General features: G+C 43.9%; 1 protein-coding gene across 1 annotated transcript; it reads left to right on the plus strand.

The window, feature by feature from the left end:
- Positions 1 to 3,795: 3,795 nt before the first annotated feature.
- On the plus strand, positions 3,796 to 18,700 carry LGI2 (leucine rich repeat LGI family member 2). The gene is made up of 8 exons (XM_088540056.1): positions 3,796 to 4,007; positions 4,080 to 4,151; positions 6,234 to 6,305; positions 9,076 to 9,147; positions 9,746 to 9,817; positions 10,957 to 11,126; positions 14,494 to 14,658; positions 17,321 to 18,700. Exons 1-8 carry the CDS (start codon positions 3,796 to 3,798, stop codon positions 18,136 to 18,138), a joined length of 1,653 nt encoding a protein of 550 aa, XP_088396182.1. The 3' UTR covers positions 18,139 to 18,700.
- Positions 18,701 to 19,554: the final 854 nt, after the last annotated feature.

Here is a 19,554-nt window from a genome sequence, read left to right on the forward strand (position 1 = left end):
GAGACAAGGGCAGAGAGGGGTGCAAGCAGGCTGACAACGTGTGTAGGTTCTTTCCCAGCAGCTCCGCAGTGCCCGGTGCAGGCCCTTAGCCAGCTTGCACACAGTAGGGTTTTGCAAGCTGTAATTTTGTTTGATTTCTGAGAAAATTTTAAAAAATAGTCCACAAATGCATATCACATAGTGCTATGTTTCAGCAAATAATATTGTGTTTGTTCTTCATTAAAAGCAAGCTGCAGTAACATGCCAGGTGCATGATCTGCAGCAAAAACGTTCAGAAGTCAAAAGCGAAGGACATTTAATCCTGACCAAGCAGATTAAGCATTTGGTACAAAAGCTGGAGAATATTCAAGATAATAATAACATACTCTGCATGTTGCCATGCAGCTTCTCTAGCAGTTGGAGTCCAAAGGGGTCATACCAACCACAAGTGAAGGAAGGAAAACACTCAGCAAGGTGAATATTGCTCAGAGCATTAGCTTCCTGTACCTTCGCCCACAGCAGGGTCCAAGCAATTAAGAGTCCTCATTGCGGGAAGGCTTCTAGCAACACACTTTCCTCCTGCCCACATTTTCTCAAATTTCTTAATTTGGACAGGTGGTCACTTGTGATCCAACAAAAGTCACTTGATTTGCAAATTAACCTAGATTTTTTTTTCACAGAAAAAGCTGAAATGTTTTTCCTTCCTATATTTTACATTTTGTATGGGATGAGCCAATCATTAGCTCTGTGACCACTGTCAAACTACTGGAAAAACGATGTGAAATCATTTATATTAATATTACCCTAAATAAATCTGGGTTGTTATGAAAGGGGGATTGATGGGAGAAATGAGATTGTGCTAGAAACACCTTCTAGTCCCCCCCAAAAAACAGAGTTCCCAACTTTTGCATCAATATATCTATTTTAATATTTATGTGCTCCTAAATGTTTGTGCAATTCCATTTCTCTTCACAAGTCAAGATAAATATCAGAGATTTTGGAAAAAAGAAAGAGTCATGCTGTTAGCAGGAATGATGATGATAACCTAATCCATCAAAGTGACAAGACGTCTGAGTCCCAATCAACTGGGAACCAGCACGTTTTCCATTTAATGTCCACTTGGAGGATCACGTGTAGAGTTGCATTTGTCTGCACGTGGACACTGCTCTGTTGTGCACACTTGATTAAGGCAACTATTTAGAAACATGGTATATCCTTTCCACCTCATCTATCTGTTGGAGTTTTATATCATGCTCATTGTCATGCTATCTGCGTGCTTCTTTGATTGTGCCACCCATTTTAAATGCACATATCTACGGGTATTTGATAGCACGATCATTCATATGCACTTGGCTGCATTTATTTGTGTCATGACTTAAATAGATGCACCTGCAAGTCTACATAAAAAATCACCTAAGTCTATGAACTGAAATTTGAGGGAAAGCAACAGAATGCACATTATAGTGTTATTTCTAGCTCTTTAGAGCTCTATTTCAATGCCTTTTCCTCCCAGATGAAGAGAGAGAAACTCATTTTTATGCAAGGCTGCTGTGTGAATCTTGAAGGCATAACTTTCTAAAACAAGTATCTTGTGAATGTTCCATTAAGCAATTATATATAATGTACATGTGTATATGCATATTTGTATTTCTAAACCTATACTCGCCTGCTTTCCGTGCTTTGAATGGTCAGAAACAACCGTTCATTTCTAATTTCAGCAAGCAGGGCTGTCTGCTGTGTCTTGCTGGCACTCCAGCCCCTCAGCCCCCAGCCCACATAGGGGCTTCTCGCTGCCTCTGCACCTCCTTCCACATCACCTTCCTCCCGACACTGAGGAGCTTTCGGATCATAATGCCTGTGGTGGGAAAAAAGGTGCACACCAGCTACATTAGGTGCACACCAGCAGGGAGTGTGCCCTCGTTCAAAGCTTTGCAGCAGTATTTTTTTATTTCTGTCAGCTTCCTTGTCATTTTTTTTTCTTTGCTTTATAGTGACCTCAGTATAAAGCAATCAAAAGCCAAAACAAAACTCGGAATAACACAGACTGCATATAATTTTCCGCCTTGTTTCTATGCCATCAGACCCGCTCCTGAAGCTGTGTGTTCTGAATTCTTGCTTCCTATGGGGTTATACGGCAGTGGAGAGGCTGGGGGCTGTGCTCAGCATGGGCAAGAGAAGGCTCTTCGCTGTCTGACCCCAACAGGAAGTTGTAGAGGAGAGAGAGCCATGATCTCCTTGAAGCTGCCCAGTAAAATGGTGAGAGGCAACAGACACAAGTTGTGGCAGTGGAAATCCTGAGGGCATAAGGCAAAAAAATCTTCCCAGCGAGAGTGGTCAGATACTGGAACAAGTTGCCCAGAAAGGCTGTAGCATCTCAGCTATTTTTTTTAATTATTTCTAAGCAAATTTTGACTTCCTAATAAGTCAAATTCCTAATTCAGGACTTCCTAATTCAGATCCCAAATTAAAGTTTAGATGTGTATCAAACTAGTCTTCTGAACCCCATTTTTTTGTTTTTGTAAAAAAAAATCAAGAAAACAAATAGGTTCTAGGTCAGCAATAAATTAATTCTTCACACCTTTTTAGGAGTTCTGCTGAAAAGATGCCTATGTCTACAAAGGTCTCACCATCAGGAAGAAATTCTACCTCTTCCCATGTTGGAGAACAAATGGATAAAAAAAAAAAAAAAGTAAGATTCCAGTTCAGATAAGGGTTCAGTCTTAAATCTGCTATTAAGAGTTTACTTGTCTAAGTTTCAAGTCTGTAATTTTGTTCTTTCCTCCTGATGAAAAAAAAAACCCAAATCAAAGCAAAAACAAAAAAAACCCCACCAATGTCACAGAATGAGATGTCCTGTAATGAGTATTGGGTCACATGGGGTTGGATGGGGTGCATGGGGCAGGATGGACTGACATGTGTTGGGATTCATGGGGACAGGTGTCTGAGGTGGACTGAGATGGACTGAGATGAGCTGGGCTGCCTTGGGATAAGTTAGGATGGGATGTCTGGGGTGAGACGAGGCACAAGGGGCCGAGATGGTGTGTGTTGGGTGGAATGGGTTAGAATGGGGTGAAGCAGGATGAGGTGCATGGGTTGCGACGTGGGCTGGGATGGGGCAGGAAGAGTTGCGATAGGCAGTGTGATGGGCTGGGATGGGGTGTGTGGGATAGAATGGGATGAAGCAGGATAGAGCACATGGGGCAGGATGGGTTGGGATGCAGGGCACGGGGCCAACTGGGCTGAGGCAGGATGGGCTGTGCTAGAGAATGAGGTGAGATGGCCTGAGGTGGGGAGCAGGGGGCAGGATGGGACAACTTCTACACAGGTGTGGTGAAGCATTGTAATAAGCCGTCCAGGGAAGTGGATCAAGGATCCCTGGAAGTATTCAGGAAATGTGCAGATGAGGCACTTAGGGACATGGTTTATCAGCCACGGTGTTGAAGGGCTTACAGTTGGCCTCAATGATCTCAAAGGTCTTTCCTAACCATAATCATCCCATGACTCCAGGCCAGGACAGGGCACGTAGGGATGGTCTGGACTGGGGCAGGGTGGGCCGAGGTGGGATGCCGTGGATGGGGAGCGTGAGGCGACACGGGCCGCGCCGAGTCCCGAGGGGCGCAACGCGCCGCGCCCAGGGCGCGGGTCCCGCTCGCCGCGGCCCCGCCGCGCCCCCGCGGCCGCGGGACGCAGCTCCGCCCGCGGCGCGGAGGCCGCGCAGCACCGCCGAGCGCCGCCCCGCCGCGGGCAGCGCCTCCGCCCGCCCCCGGGCCGCGCCGGGCGGAGCCCCGCGGGCGGCGGCCCCGCGCAGTCGGGCGGATGGCAGCGGCGGGGAGCGCGCCGCCCGCGGGCCGCATGGCGGCGGGGCCGCTGCGGCTGCTGGCGCTGGCCGCGCTGCTGCTGCCGCCGCCCGCCGCGGCGCGGAGGCCGCCGCCGCGCTGCGCGCCGCCCTGCAGCTGCTGGCGGGAGTCGGCGCTGTGCGTGGGGGCGGCGGGGGCGCCGCGCAGCCTGCCCGCCGACCTCGGCTCGCTGTGAGTGCGGGCGGCCCGGGGCGGCGGCGGGGCCCCGCGCCCGGGCGCTGCCCCTGACTTCTCCTTCCCCAGGAGCCTCGTTAACGGGACCTTCTCCGAAGTCAAGGACAGGATGTTTTCGCACTTGCCCTCCCTGCAGCTGCTGTAAGTACCACTCTGGCTCCGCAGCGCTCTGCCCCTGCATGGGCATCCTTAGGGCACCCACGAGGCACGGAGCTTGCGGGCTGCTCAGAGCTGCTTCTTGGTGACCGAGGCACGGGTGGGCTGTGTCGCCTGCTGAGGACACGCACCTTTCCTTGTGCAGGGAGGACAGGCTGCCCTCTGCTCTGGCAAGTTCTGATTCGAGGCACAGATTTCTGAAGTTCGGGCAGAGCTTTCTTCACTTGTTCTGCTCACGATCCTCTTGCGCCAGCGACGCTCGCATTCACCTTGGGCATCTGCTGAGGCGACGGCAGGGAGCCTGAGCCAGCAGGAGGTCAAGCGTCCGCGCGTGAAGCGCCCGTGCTCTACAAGCTAAAATGAGCCTCAGGCAGGAGTGTGGAGGCCCGTGGTAGGGTGATGGGCAGCCGCTCTGCAGCGCCCACGTCCCCTTTGGGTCCCACAGGCCTGTGCTTCTCCCTTGTGGGAGCACCATCTCATGGGAAGCATGGGGAGAAGGAAGCGGAGCCGGTGTAGAGGCTTCCCCTGCTTTAGCTGAGCGCTGAGCAACACAGGCTGGGACTTGGGTGTTTTGGGGATGAGAAGATGTCTTGGAGACAACCAACCAAGTCACTGGTTATCTCCAACCACCTCATTTCTAAACACAGTTGTCCTGAGGTAGCATGTGGGGAAGTCGCCTTTACCATTGCGCTGGTATGTTTTCTGACGTGAGAAACCTTCTCCAACCTTCCGTAGGTAAAGAGCTTACCCGAGAGAAGAAAGACCGGGGGTCTCCAGCCCCCTTTCCATGGAAGCATGGGTCAGGCCCGAGATCGGAGTGTTTTCTTAGGATGCCTGCTCTGGTCTCCTTGGGGAAACAGAGGATGTCCCGAGAGTGTCTGGTCATCAACTAAGCCCCAAGGGAAGGTTTTGCTGGAGCTCAGGCCAGCACGGTGCCCTGTGGGAGCCAGTGGGAGTTCTGGTGGGACTTTGCCCACCAGAAATGTGAGGAGGAGCAGACCTGTGTCATCTCGATGAATCCTGGAGTTGCCTGAGAGAAAGTGTGGGTGGAAGATAGCAAATTAGGGAATTCTTTTAGATAGTGATAGTGTGAAAAGTTGCAGAAGGTCCTTCATTTTCATTAGATATACTGGGTTTCCAGGAAGAAAAGTTGGCTTGTTCTGGGAGGGAGTAGGGAAAGGCAGAAGCTACGTGTCTATGTAGTAGATGAGATGTGGGAGCAAGGTAGGGTTCTAACCCCACCAGCAGCTTGGGCCCTGATGGGTTTTGTTTGTTAGCATGGTTGTTAAGTTTGCATGAGAAAAGGAATGATTAAGTTACAGAAGAAATAAATGCTGAGCCAAGCACTTCCATACACCAGGAGTCTATCTGCTGCAGGAGCAGCCATGATAAAGCAGTAACGCAAGGATTTATTTTTGATTGCAGAATCTTTCTCAGATTTCTTTGGGATAATTTAAGGAGCATTTGCCTAGTATTAGTATAATGACCAGGATCACAGGGAAAGTTTGCATTTCATGTTCATTAGTTCTAAGTTAATTTTAGTAAAATGCCTAAAGCCCTACAAAAAGAGGATTAGTAAGTGACTACAGTACGGCGCTTCATACGACTTAGTCGCTTGCAGCTGAAAATTTGGGTGAGATTGCGTAGAAATGACTTGTGTTGAGTAGGGTTTGATTTTCAGGCTGAGTAAGAAGTTCAGCAGTTTTCTTAAAGCGAGGTAGCAGTTTTTGCCTTTGAACACAAATATTGGAGCTGGCTTACCTTTGTTCTTTGATGGAGCAGAGAAAAGCTTTGCTGGCAGAAAAGGAGCTTAGCTTCTTTCTCCTGGGCCTTGTCAAGGCTCTGACAAGGCTCCCGCACAGTTTTTCCCTGAAGATGTGGAGCAAGGCAAGGCAGCCCCTGGAGCAGACACCAGGAGTGCCACAGTATTTCATGCGTGCTGCAAGGACAGGATGACGTGGGCTTGGGTCACTAAGATTAGTCCAGTCATGGTCAATAAACACAACTGGCGGAATCCAGGGTGTCAGGTTTTAATGTGCTTTCCTAACACCTGCTCTCTATTTTCAGCTTGCTGAACTCTAACTCCTTCACTGTTATCCGAGATGATGCCTTTGCCGGTCTCTTCCACCTTGAGTACTTGTAAGTTTGGTATTTTATGATTCCCCTGTCCTTTGTAAATCAAGATGTTTTGATAAGTTGCTTAGACTCCTGGCTTGGAGAAATAGTCCTTACTGTAATTACGAGGAGGATCAGAAAGAGAGGATTTATATTCTATTTCTGTGCAAATGTCCTTTATGGTTGCCTACCATTTTTTCTTTTTTTAGAGGTTGCAGTGGATTTTTTAAAAATATGCCATGAATGCAAGGTGGCTCTGAGTAATTACAGTGCACTGAGAAACTCCTGCTGAGCAAGAGCTCGTCCTGGATTTGCAGAACAGTGTCATCATGGTCAAGGAGTTTTGAGTCTCAGGAAAGAGCTATTGAAACCTCTTCTGCCCGTCGTCACCCCGAAGAGGAGTTGCAGAGTGTCTGTCCTGCCCAGAGCCACCCTGGTTGCCAGACTCGATCTCTTTCCCCACCTTTCCTCTCCAACTTCCCCTTTGTTCTAATATCCCATTGAATGCCCGTGGCATTTATCTTTATTAGTATAAATAATTATGAATATATGAATATATAAACATATATTTCATATAATGTAAAATATTGTAATTATTTATATTCTTATTTATATTCTTATTTAAATTTATTTAACTTTCTTCTTCTTAACTTAGTTCGCTTCTTCATTGTTTTTTACATTACTTTCATTTCCCAATTTTTTTTTTTAGGTCACCCTTTTTTCTTTTAAAAAAAAGTATTAGCCCTGGTCCCAGGCTGTCCTCACTTCATACTCCAAAGGACTGCCATTTCTCTGTGTTACCGGAAATGAGCTGGTATGTTTTGAAACTCTCAATGTGATCTGCAAAAGATTAATCTTTCCACCCATCTTTCCGTGCTGAAAGGTAACTGTGGAAAAGTTTGTCTTCTCTAGGAAGAGCTATGTTCATAAAACTGCCTCTTGCTAAAGTCTTACAGGAAAGTAGGTGTGAAGATGAGGTATATCCAAGACTAATGCTCTGTGAGGAGTAGCCAACAATAGGATTAACAGACCAAGAAGTGGCTTGTGGTTAACGGTATAGGCTGAAATACGTGATTCAGCTACACCTAGATTTCTCAACATTTCTCATTCATTAACATTTATTAGCAACACTTATCTAATCATTCTTTTCTCCATGTGTCTACCTGTGAAAACAGTAATTTGCAGAATGTTTGAAAGAGGAAAAAACCCTGCCTATATTCTGATGTTGTTTCAGTACTGACTTGCTTAAGCTTTCAGGTACTCGGGAGCCTCACATGGAGCTTGTTACAGTAGTGTATGCTCTTCTGAGAGGCACACGGGTAACTGTAGCCAGAGCCATGTCCCCAAGAAAAACACCCTGCCCCTGCTCAGCTGATCACAGGGAAAATTTCTGCCTCGGCAGCTAATTGCAAACTGGGGAAAAGGGTTAAGGCTGATCAAAACCTTACAGTTTCAGTCTCCTTTGGTAACAGCCAAACAAGTGCTCTCAGTTTATGGTTGTTGTCGTTCTCGCTGCCAAAGCCACAAAGTACTGCCTCTTGCCAGCAAATTTGACCTCCAACATTTGGGAGCCCAAAGCGAGCAGCCTTATTTCTTTCTTGCCTTTCTTTTTCTCTTTTATCTTTTTTCCCCCTCCCCATGGGGAGCAGGAATGCCACTAGAGCTTCAGGAACTCATGCCCTGCAGCTATCGATGCTTAGCTGTTCCAGGGAGAGCAGAAACCCTGCTGACAAGCGAGGACAAGAAGTTTCTTTGTGCACTAAGCACAGCCGCCAGGCGGGGAGCAGCCGGGCTGTGTCTGCAGCGCGTATCCCTTCGGCATTCCCGTAGCAGCAGCTGTTGGCACAGCGTCACACCACAGCTAGGGCAGTAAGAGCAGCACTCGGGGCGCCCTACAGACTAAGACTAACTTCATCTCCTGCATCCCTGTGAGGGCTTCTCCCCACCTTGGCTCGCTGAAGGAGAGATGTGGGCTTACACTTTTACCTCCGTTTCCCTGGAAGGCAAACGAAGGAGACACTTCCATCCCCTAAAACTTTTTTAAAGTAATTGTGTGGTTTTCTGCATCCAGGTACACCTGTGCCATGAAATATCTTGGTGGTTGCCAGGCTGCCTTGCCAGCCTGCTTGGCCAAGCTGATGGTGCTCTTACAGATGTGGCCATTTTCCGCTCTTTGGGATATGTGGGATTCCAGACTGCACATCGCTACAGTGGCAGTGGCCTGGGAGCCCGCTGGCTTTATGGGTACGGTGACGCACACGCTGTGCAGTAGCCCAGGCACCGTCAGTATTGCCCAAGCACGAGCTTCCCTGAGCAGAGTCATCTGCAGCCCGTGAAGATGACCTTACACCTCTGGGCTGCCCTGATTTTAAAATTTGGCAACTTGTGAAAGGAAGGTAGGACTTTAGGTCCATCTAAATCCATATCAGAAGCTTTTGCTCCCCAGGTCTCTTTCCTCACACACCAAACTGTATAGGAAGATTAAGTAGTAGAGTAGTAATGCTTTTTCTTTCTTTCTTTGCTTTTTTGGTTTGTTCATTTTGTTCTTCTGGTGGATCTTTCTCTCATGTGCTCTCTCTTGTACTGCCTGGTACCTGCATCCTTCCTTGTGTTTTGCCAGAGGAAAGGGGAAAAGGGAATGTGAGTGACCCCACCAAGTCTTCCTCAGTTTGAAGTCTGAAGGGGCTGCCAGGAACCTGCTGAGCTTGGAGGCCATAGGTTAAAATACCACTGATACTAATAATAGTGCTAATTAAAATCTTTTTTAAGTCCTTTTTTTTTTTTTTTTGGCTAGATTCATTGAAGGAAACAAAATTCAAACCATTTCAAGAAATGCATTTCGTGGCCTTCGAGACCTGACTCACCTGTAAGTTATTTAACACTTAGTAGAGTGATTTGTACTTGAACCAAACTCTTTGGTGCGGCTAACTGGTTTTCATGCCACATGGGACATTTCCCTTTATCTGTGTTTGTCCACTACCTCAAGTTGTTGATAATATGTTTTCCACAAATGTAAAATTACAGATGTGTGTAGAAATGTACTTTAAGGGACTCCTGCTCTGGCAGCACTGCAGCATGTTCAGGTGCCCATGCACACTTATGTCAGGGCATAAGTGCAGCCCTCACCTGTGGATGCTGCCACCGATACCACCTTGGTGCTGTGTGCTTGGGATTAACATTCCTGCTTCTTTTCAGCATGCACAGTGATTTCTGTACATGTTACAAAGATTTTTTTTCCAGGTGGAATGTGTATTTTTCTCTTTTTCTTTTTTACATCAGCTTTGTTTTTGCCTCTCAAAGCAATCACCATTCCCAAATGAGAGTGATTAACATGTGCATATTCCTAGTAGGTATTATCAGTGCTAGTAGTTCTGTGATACCAGTTAATTAACATTATGTAAGTAAAGTTATACTTACTAAGAGTCAAGATAACAATGATATTAAGTTCTAACTTTCTTCTCTAGTTCTTTGGCCAATAACCATCTTAAAGCTCTGCCAAGGGATGTCTTCAGTGACTTAGATTCTTTAATTGAACTGTAAGTAATGAAAATCTTTCTGTTTACTTCCAGTTATTGTGACTCTATTACTCAGAGTTATAAATTCTCTTTTTCATGTGGTGCTGTATCTGATATCCACACCAAAAATAAATGTGCATTTTGTTATTCTTTTTTTTTTCATTTTAAAGTTATTTACTTGGTAGACTCTCCTAAAATAACTGCTGTTTCTTAAATCACTATTATTTTTCATGGTATTACACACAGTTTGCATTATTGTGCTTTTTCTGATCTTACACATCCATTTTTTTTAGCAAAAGAGAGAGTAAATTTTAGGATTGCAATTTCTCCTACCATTTTTTCCTGTTATTTTTGAAGTATTTCCTGAGACTATTTTAGGAAAAGTCATTAATATATTTATATATATATATATATATATATATATATATTTCTTTTTGTACAGTATAAGTCAGCAATTGCTGACGTGCTGTCAGCGTTTTCTTGTACAACTGAGCAGCTAGTCAGCTTCCCCTATTTTTGGCCTGGCTCCCCGAAATAGCAAAGTATGATTGTAAGCCGCAAGGATTGTCAAGGGATTGAAGAGCAGGGATAGTATTTGAAATCTTCCATAACTTGGTGGAAGGATTTTACACTGACTAGACTTCCCACTAGCAGTGACTCATTAAAAATATAAGCCCCCCATTATTATTTCAAATATCCCTGTATTTTAATGCAGCACTGAAATTGTGCTGGCGAGCCTGCTCTGTCAGTGCGTGCTGCTGGAGTGGTTTACTGCAGCAGTGGGATTTATCTCTGTCATCAGCAGACGATGGGAGGCAGACTTGCAGCAGACAACCGCACTGTGAGCATTTATTATGTTGCAGTCCTAAACCTTTGAAAACTTACAGATATATGTGACTTTACACATGAATCACAGTTCTCCATGCTTAAGATTATACATAGGCATATTTCCCAGCTTGAAACAGTTTTCCAAGGACAACACTTGAGTGGAGAAGGTATGTACGTACTAAGAGAGTCAGACTCAAATATGAAATCTTTCCTGTTCTCTACTCAAAAATACTTTACATATTTTTAAATTCAGTATGTCAAGGTGCTAACAGTTATGTAGTATTCATATTGTTATCAACCTTTTCAAATATGTTTATTTCTGTGTTTTTTAGAGATTTAAGGGGAAATAAATTCGAGTGTGACTGCAAAGCCAAATGGCTGTTTTTGTGGTTAAAGATGACAAATTCCACTGTTTCTGATGTCCTGTGTATTGGTCCAGCAGAATATCAGGATAAGAAGTTAAATGATGTGGCAAGTTTTGATTATGAATGCACCACTACAGGTATTAAGAATATGTATTTCTAAGTACACTGAATATAGTTAAATATCAGAAGTTTTGTCTATATCTATTTTGCTTCTAGAAGCATGATCTTGAGGGAGGGAAGGGGTGAAAGGTTTATATATACAAAGAACTTTGAAACAGCAGAACAGGCATCAAGTGAGAAAATTACATTTTAAAACCAAAGCAAGTAGAGTTTTTATTTGGACTGAGTAATAATGGGAGAAGAGCTCTGACTGTTCCTATTCCAAAAGGCTTGATTATGACTCACTTTGTGTCTTAATTTTCCTCACAGAATGTTTTGTATGGTCTGGAATAAAGTCATGTAGTTATGTCGGATGAGCTTCCCCAGATCTCTGTATTTCACAAACAGCAATGAAAAGAAGTTCAGATAATGGGGCTATATCAGCTATCTCTATTCAGGAGGGCAGAATTTAATAGCATCGAATGTGGCAGGAATACTGCCAGCACTTCTTTATGGAACTCCATTACACCGGAGAGAAATTTCGAGCAATATTCCAACTAGTGACTTGCTTAGTGTCTTGATTGCTATTTTAGGTAATGTAAAGCATGCTGAAGGGGAAGGAGAAAAACTTGCATGTGTTTATGCTTTAATTTTATGACCAAATATAACAGCCGTTACCTATATTTAAATGTAGCTATATCACAGAACTGAGAATATCAGCTGCTATAGTACTGTTTTTCACATATCTGATGAGAATACATTGCCTTTATATTCCATACAGTAATATCAGAGACATTCAAATTCTCATCTGTCATCAAGTCAGTCATCAAGAATGAGATAAGAAATAACAGAAAAGTTGATTATTAGTTTTGCAAGGTTAAGTTTTAAGACAAGATGTAAAAGGTAATCCAAGGGCAATACATGAAAGGGGAAGAAAAAGAAATCAGAATTCAAAAACGTTAAAAAATCAGCAGAGGTAAAGGGTGGTAATCTGCTTCCTAGAAGGATACCAAATAACAGATAGCGTCCTAACTTGGAACTCAGCTATGAGCTATGCTGAGGTTACATTACTGTACCTGCAAAAGCACCAAGTAAAAGTGAACTTTATTTTATTTCAGTCTGATTTAAGAAGTTACACTGTACTAACTGAGTGCAACAATAAACCTTATTTACCTGATCCTCAGCGCTCTGCTGGCCTAGGGTCCCTCTGTCCCACCTTCCTGTCTGCAGAGGTAATTATAAAGTTGCTGCGGGCAAAAGTCACCCTTAATGTCACTCCCTTGCCCTGCTTGAAGTCAAGTTTTTCCAAGGGTAAATCCACGTGCACACTCTGTAGCCTTTGCTTGGAAAGTCAGGTGTAGTATGGTTCTCCCCTGCCCTTACCCTATATTTACCATATGGCCTCTCCCAAGCATTAAAGCAGGGTTGGTGGGCCTATGTGTAGATCGAGCCCCAGAGCCCAAAGCTGATGGCCAGCCTGGTGTGGCAGCAGCTCTGCTGTGCAGCTCTGGGCTGTGCTAGAGTCTGGAAGTCCCCACTGGAGCTACAAGTCGCCTTGACTGTTTTTCAAGGGCTGCTGCTGTTAGGCACCCTCACATATGTGGGGATGTAATGAGCCCAGTGACAGGCATGAGTGAAAAGAGCTCCATGGAACGTGGCCTCCTTTCCAGAGGAGCCGTGCATTGAAATGTGCACTCCGGCTTGCTTTAATACACAGATGCCATACACGTGCCCCCAAAGTGGTGCAGAACTGCTCAGAGGTTCAAAAAGAAAGATGTTTCTTTCAGTGTTGGATCTGGGTTAGGCTTGGTGGTTTTTTTTTTTCCCTCAATATTCTTTTTCTCAATATTTTAAATGTATTTAGGTTTTCTGTGACTGGATCTGTTATCGTTGCATCCTTAGTCACATTTTATGATTTATCACTTACTTTCTGCCTGCCCTGGTGTTAGTTCTCTCCAATCCTGCTGTTTTCCCAGTGAGAATGAAGATAAATTCCTTGTTTTCATACTGGCATTTCCAAATCAAGCCCTTGGTCTATTTATAGTAATCGCCCAAAGAAGGGAGTCTGTCATTTCTGTTCCAGCTGTGGTGTCTGCTGTATTTGCTCAGTTGTAGTGGTCTATCTTTACTCTCCAGAAGTCTGTCTCCTCAAGGGCAGCACTTTCAAGCTTGTGTAGGCATCAGGTTCCTCATTTGAAAGCAATTATTTTATAACGGACCAAAATGAAGGATCAGAGTGAGGATTTAATTAACGTTTCACCAAAATTCCTGAATGCTCAGGCCCTTCCGAAGTAGGAGTGAATAGTGAAGCATGCAGCAAATGGAGCTGAATACAGAGGCATGCCTGGTTCTACAAAGAAGTTTCATCTTAGTGGAAGTCTCATTCATTTTCTGTACAGCTATATTTACATATAACTTCAGATTTTCTGCCATGTTCTAGATTGAAGCATGTTATAAATGTTGTTTTTCCTGTGTCAGCTCTGCTGTGTTGATTTTTTTTTATTTATTTATTTTTAACTGAAAATCAATGACCTTGCCCAGATATCAAGTCCAAATACCAAATTCACGTTCAAGTTTCCCCATTTTGCCCCAAACAGGCTGTAAGCTGACTACTGACTTAGCACAAGGCGAGTTTTAGAATTAAGTTTAAAAAGACGCTTGGTTTTTGAGAAGGAATCTTAACACTTGGGAGTTAGGTTCTTAATCTTAATGGATTGCTTCAAGTCCTTGGTCTTAGAATCTCAGACACATTTTCCACCAGATAGTAACTTGCAGGTTGGTCATATTTTATGCTTAAACTGCTTAACAGTGTCCCATAAAATGCTGTGTTAACTGAGTTTTTGATTACACTGCTTTGTCTATGGTCTAGCCAAAATGGGGTTGTCCCCAGGCAAACTTCAGATATAATTTCACTTTCTGCCTGGTTTAGCGTAACACAAATTGCGAGTGATTAAATTTGCATGTCTTTAACAAGTTATTGGACTTGCGCTGGAAGTTGTTGCCTCTCAGCTTGAAAGTGATTTTAGTGAGACCATTTCACTTGACAGGAAAGCAACTTCCAGCTGAGGGGAAAGAGGCTTCTATCTCGATGACATGTGACTGTGTGAATGTATCTTGAATTCACTGGTATCAGCTAAAGCAGGTGCAAAATTGGAGTGGCACTATTGGCCACTATTTTCTGCTTGGAAAATGTTCGTCCAGAGCACAATCTATGATGCCTGAAGCAGGAGACTTTCTTCCCTGATGGCTGCATGCCTGACACGTGAGCACTGGCAATTCCATGTTATACACAACCCAGACTGTTCCATTGAAAACATTTTCAGTGTTAATGGTTGTACTCAGCAATCACTTGTTCTGTGTTCCCAGCCAGGATGTATCCTAACTAGTATCAATGTACGTTTCTAGATTTTGTTGTTCACCAGGTTTTGCCCTACCACTCAGTGTCCGTGGATACATTCAACTCTAAGAACGATGTGTTCGTAGCCATTGCACAGCCCAGCATGGAGAACTGCATGGTCCTCGAGTGGGATCACATTGAAATGAATTTCAGGAGTTATGACAATATCACAGGTATATGAACACTGGGATTCCAGTGACTGGCATTTCACAAGGAGGAATCATGCAGAGGAAATTCATAGGTGGGAACCAGTTAATCCTTCTGTCTGAAATGAGCAGTTCAAAGTGCATAAGGTTTGAACAAGATTGATTTTATGGAGTAGTGCATCTTTGTAATACCCGTGCTCTTACCCTCACTGTAGCGCACAAGCTAGTGCAAGCTGTTTTTTTTTCTTGTCTGTGTGAGAGCGTTGGTCTTGCCAACAGGTCCAGAGGCACATACACTTGCTGCGCATGTCACGCTGGCCCAACTTAGACACTGCCTATGTTATGCTATAGGTTAAAGTACCTGTTAAAGAAACGCTTCATGTTGCCCAAGTTTTTGCCACCTTCAAAACCAAATGTAACAATAATCTCCTGTGCGTAGAAAGAATACAGAGAGTGCATCTAGGGTGGGCAGGTCAATAAAGCTTGTCCCACAGCTGAAATGTTAAAGCTGTGACTGTTACCTAAGTAGGTGTACTATAAAGCTTCCAGGTTTACCTTCCATTTACAAAAGTGCTAAATTTACATCCTGGCTACATCCCTCACCAAGCAGTTGTCCATATGGATACCAGGTGGCTTTCTAATGCTGTGAACTGTTCTGTCCCAAGCTCACAATCATGGTGCTATGCAAAGCTCAATCAGTCAGGACTGTGTACAGGCAGAAGGGACAGTCTCTAGAGCTATTACACACTGTCAGGCTTCCCAGCCACTTCAAGCTATTAGTTCTGAAGACTTTGGAGCTAAATTTATCCATGAAGCATCCTTTCCTCCTGTTCCTTCTTACGTATGATGGATTACTTCTTGCCTTGCAGTCTTGGTAACAAAGAGCGTGTTGTGTCTTCAGCAGGTGCTCTGGGGAGTTTACAGAGCCAACCAGCAGCTACTTCCTCAGATTAGCTTTGTGTCACTACTGAAAGTTTTGAAAGGTGCTGCCTCCCTATCAGCCGATTTTGGAAATGGAAAAATTTGCATTTTACGTTCCATTATGTGTCGGTAGATTAGGGGAAAACATGCCGGTGGATATAAAGAAATGAACTGAAGAGAACCAGCAGAAGACTCTAGAAGCTCTGGAAATGATTTGAGAGCTAAAGTCATTGGCAAAATTGGGCAAGACAGCTGGTGAAATAGTTCATTTGTGTGAGTTTGTCTTCCAGACATGTTTCACCTTCATCTGAATGGCACGATTAGGAGACACTCCCCTCAGGACTTGTGTCTGCTCTTTTGCACACCCAGCAAGTGCGCCAAGACTCATTTCTCAAATGACATACCTGGGTTTTTGGAAGGCCAGAGCCTAAGCTCTGGACTCCACATAAAAATGAGCTAGAGACTTCTGTCAGAGTGCACAAAGGTGAGAGCCTCTGCAGAGCCCGAAGAGCATTTTGGAGAGCTCAGGATCCAGCTACACACTCCGTGGAGAGTTGTATTAGTAACTATGTGTTTGTCATTCACATGTCCAAATTTTGCTCTTTACAGCATGAAGAAATGGACCTGAACTATTTGTCAAGATGGCCTTTTTAGTCAATACACAGAGAAACAGGCATTCTTGCCCTCTCTCTGCAATAGGTCAGATTAATTCTTTTCTAGAAGCTGTTTTTTTTTTAAAAAAAAAAAAAAACTAGATTAGGCCAGAAGGAGCTTGGATGGTCAGACTCCAGTACGGATGTCTACGCGGTGGATACCTAATGGTATTCCAGATAAATTTAATCTCCCTTACCGTACTAGCTCTGAAAGGAGAAATCATCACAGGTCAGAGCTGAAACAGCCATGTAGGCTGCCTGAAAGCCAGTGCAAGTCTCCCGAAATGACATGGCCAGAGCAAGTGTAGAAGAGTTTGTGTGGATACACAACTCTCTATTGTATATCTGAACTTCTATATCAACTACATGTTTGCGAGAGTAATTCTTCTTTTATTGCCATTGGTGCTTTCATAAATAGCCTGATTATTACCCTTTTAGATGGGGATCTTGTATAGTGACTTGGTGCTTATCAAAACGGACCTTAACCTGATCTGATCTAGTTTGGCAACTGTGTTGTTCCTGAATATTTTGAGTTGAAAATAAATCTGGAATTTCAGGAATACTTGGAAAACTTTAACAGAAGTTAAGCTTAACAAAGTTAAGTTTATCTGTTCATCTTGCTGTCAGTTGGTATCCTTTGGATACACCATTTGAAATAATGAAAATGAGGGTCTGCCTTCTTAGAGCAAAAAAAAAACAAGTGGAAACACAGGTATTCCAAGAGTAAGAGAATTGCAAATTCCTGCTGAGTCATGAAATAACAAGTCTTGCGATTTTGGGGTAGTAAAACCTGTCTGAAATAATTGTTTTGGATATTAAGGGGAAGGTGCTTGAACAGAGAAAGAAAAAACATTCTGGATAAAATGCAGTGAGTGTTTCAGGGTGCACACAAACTTGCACACACTTGCACAAACACTTGCAATGTTCCAGCATCTGAAGTCATCTTCCAGTTGTTGGGCAGAAAACAAAAATGACATATGTGATACAGCATGAAAAGATTACGAGATGGTGAAGATTAAAACGGGAGTGAGAATGGGGTGATTTTACAAATCTCTGTGTTGTAAATGTTGCTTTGTACTGTGCTAACATATTTGCTTTTTTCCTTTGGGCAATAGGTCAGTCCATAGTGGGATGTAAAGCCATTCTTGTTGGTGACCAAGTCTTTGTGGTAGTGGCACAGCTCTTTGGTGGCTCACACATTTACAAGTATGACGAAAGCTGGACGAAATTTGTGAAATTCCAGGATATCGAAGTATCTCGCATTTCCAAACCAAATGACATAGAGCTGTTTGAGATAGACAGCGAGATGTTTTTTGTTATAGCAGATAGCTCTAAGGCAGGTTTGTCAACAGTGTACAAGTGGAATAACAAAGGTTTCTACTCCTACCAGTCACTTCACGAGTGGTTCAGGGACACTGATGCCGAGTTCCTGGATATAGATGGGAAATCGCATTTAATCCTCTCTAGCCGCTCACAGGTTCCCATCATACTCCAGTGGAACAAAGTTTCAAAGAAGTTTGTCCCACACAGTGAAATCCCCAACATGGAGGACGTCTTGGCTGTGAAGAGTTTTAGGATGGAAAACAACCTGTTCATCACCCTCACGAGGTTCATTGGCGACTCCAGAGTCATGAAATGGAATAGCAAACAGTTTGTGGAGATACAGGCTCTTCCCTCCCGAGGAGCCATGATACTGCAGCCTTTCTCCTTCAAAAGTAATCACTACCTGGCCTTGGGAAGTGACTATACCTTCTCCCAGATATACCAGTGGGATGGGGAGAAGAAGCTCTTTAGGTTGTTTAAAGAAATCTATGTGCAAGCACCGCGTTCGTTCACAGCCGTGTCAACAGATCGAAGAGATTTTTTCTTTGCTTCTAGTTTTAAAGGAAACACACAGATATTTGAACACATCATCATTGACCTGAGTTTATGAAAAGCTGCTGGAGTGAAATTCATTTAAAATGGCATTTATACACAAGCAAAACAGAGACCTGTCCAAAAATAGGGTGCACCTGTGGACCTGTGGACAGCATTTTGCGGACTTTAGAAACTTGCCTATTAATCAGGGATTGCATCTACTTGGTTACTGCATGTCATGTCCATTTTAGCCTTTTTCAAAAACACTTTGCAATCTGCAGTCATTCAGAGGAGAGTGCTATGCATTAAGATTAATTTTGACATCCAAGACTGGTCTGCATTTTACCCCGAAACCTGCCTTAAATTGGTTATCTCATTTAAAAAAAAAAAAAAAGGGCAAAGAGGAAATCATGCAAAGCATAGAAAGGTCTTGATTCCTAAACTAACATCTCAGTAGTGATATTTAAGATGGGAGGCAGCTGTGCATAGTTGCTGATGGACTATAAAAGTGAACAGCAACTTTCCAAAATGCGCTTTTTGTTCGGTTCTTGAGGAATGTCTTCAAAGTCTTTGTGGTTTATAATAAGCCCAAGGCATCACTTTAACTCATTGCAGATCAAAAGGAAAGCCATAATCCACTGCCATTTTTCTTCCATTAATCGGTATTTATTTCGGTAACAGATCATGCATTACAAATAGCCCAGCCTGCAAGAGCTGTGTAGCCAGGAAAAGAAGGGTCTGTCACTTTTGGGTGGTGGCATCTTAACAGTGTTGGGTCACAGAGAGCTGCTTGGTGACATGAGGAAATCAGCTGCAAGCTCAGCCCAATTCATAATGTATTGGTAACTTTTCCATAAGTTCACCTTATGTGGCCCTCAGTCAGTCTTCCTGATGATTTTGAGTAGCTTCTGGGGCATTTTAAGAAGTAAGAAATCTGTCATGATCTCCTGCTCTTCTGGAAAGCACAGCTTCAGTTAATTTGAACGATACATCTGTGTTCACGTTCTCTGAGCTGTAGCTCTCCTGCACACAGGGAGCTCATTATTCCCCCCCTCAGAAGTCTCACTCCAGCACAGCTCCCAAGCCATGAGTGCAGGTGCCGGCCATCACGAGCTGTGTTTGGGGAATCCTGCCTGAGAGCTAAATGCTACTTTGGTGGCACCAAATCTTTGGAAACCAAGGCAGCCAGAACTATTTCAAATGACCCCTAACCCTGTTTTCAAAATAGAATTTTCCTCTTGATCATTCCAGGCTTTTGCCAGGATGCAAAAAGTCAGATTGAACAACAGGACCATGCTATATATTGGGTAGTCTAAAAATATTTTGGGTGGCTACAGATAAAGACATTCCCTTATCCTCAGCAGGGCATTCAGGCCATGCATGGAGCCTGTGTCAGGCCGTCTGCACCATATCCAAAAAGAGCTGCCTCCCAGAACCGCCTTTTGTTTCACCCCACACTGGGTTTCTTTAAACTTCCCTCCCAGTTGGCTGG

This window comes from Tinamus guttatus, unplaced genomic scaffold (genome assembly GCF_059628265.1).
Source record: "Tinamus guttatus ecotype Peru unplaced genomic scaffold, ASM5962826v1 Tinamus_guttatus_pri_ptg000052l, whole genome shotgun sequence".
Taxonomy (NCBI): domain Eukaryota; kingdom Metazoa; phylum Chordata; class Aves; order Tinamiformes; family Tinamidae; genus Tinamus; species Tinamus guttatus.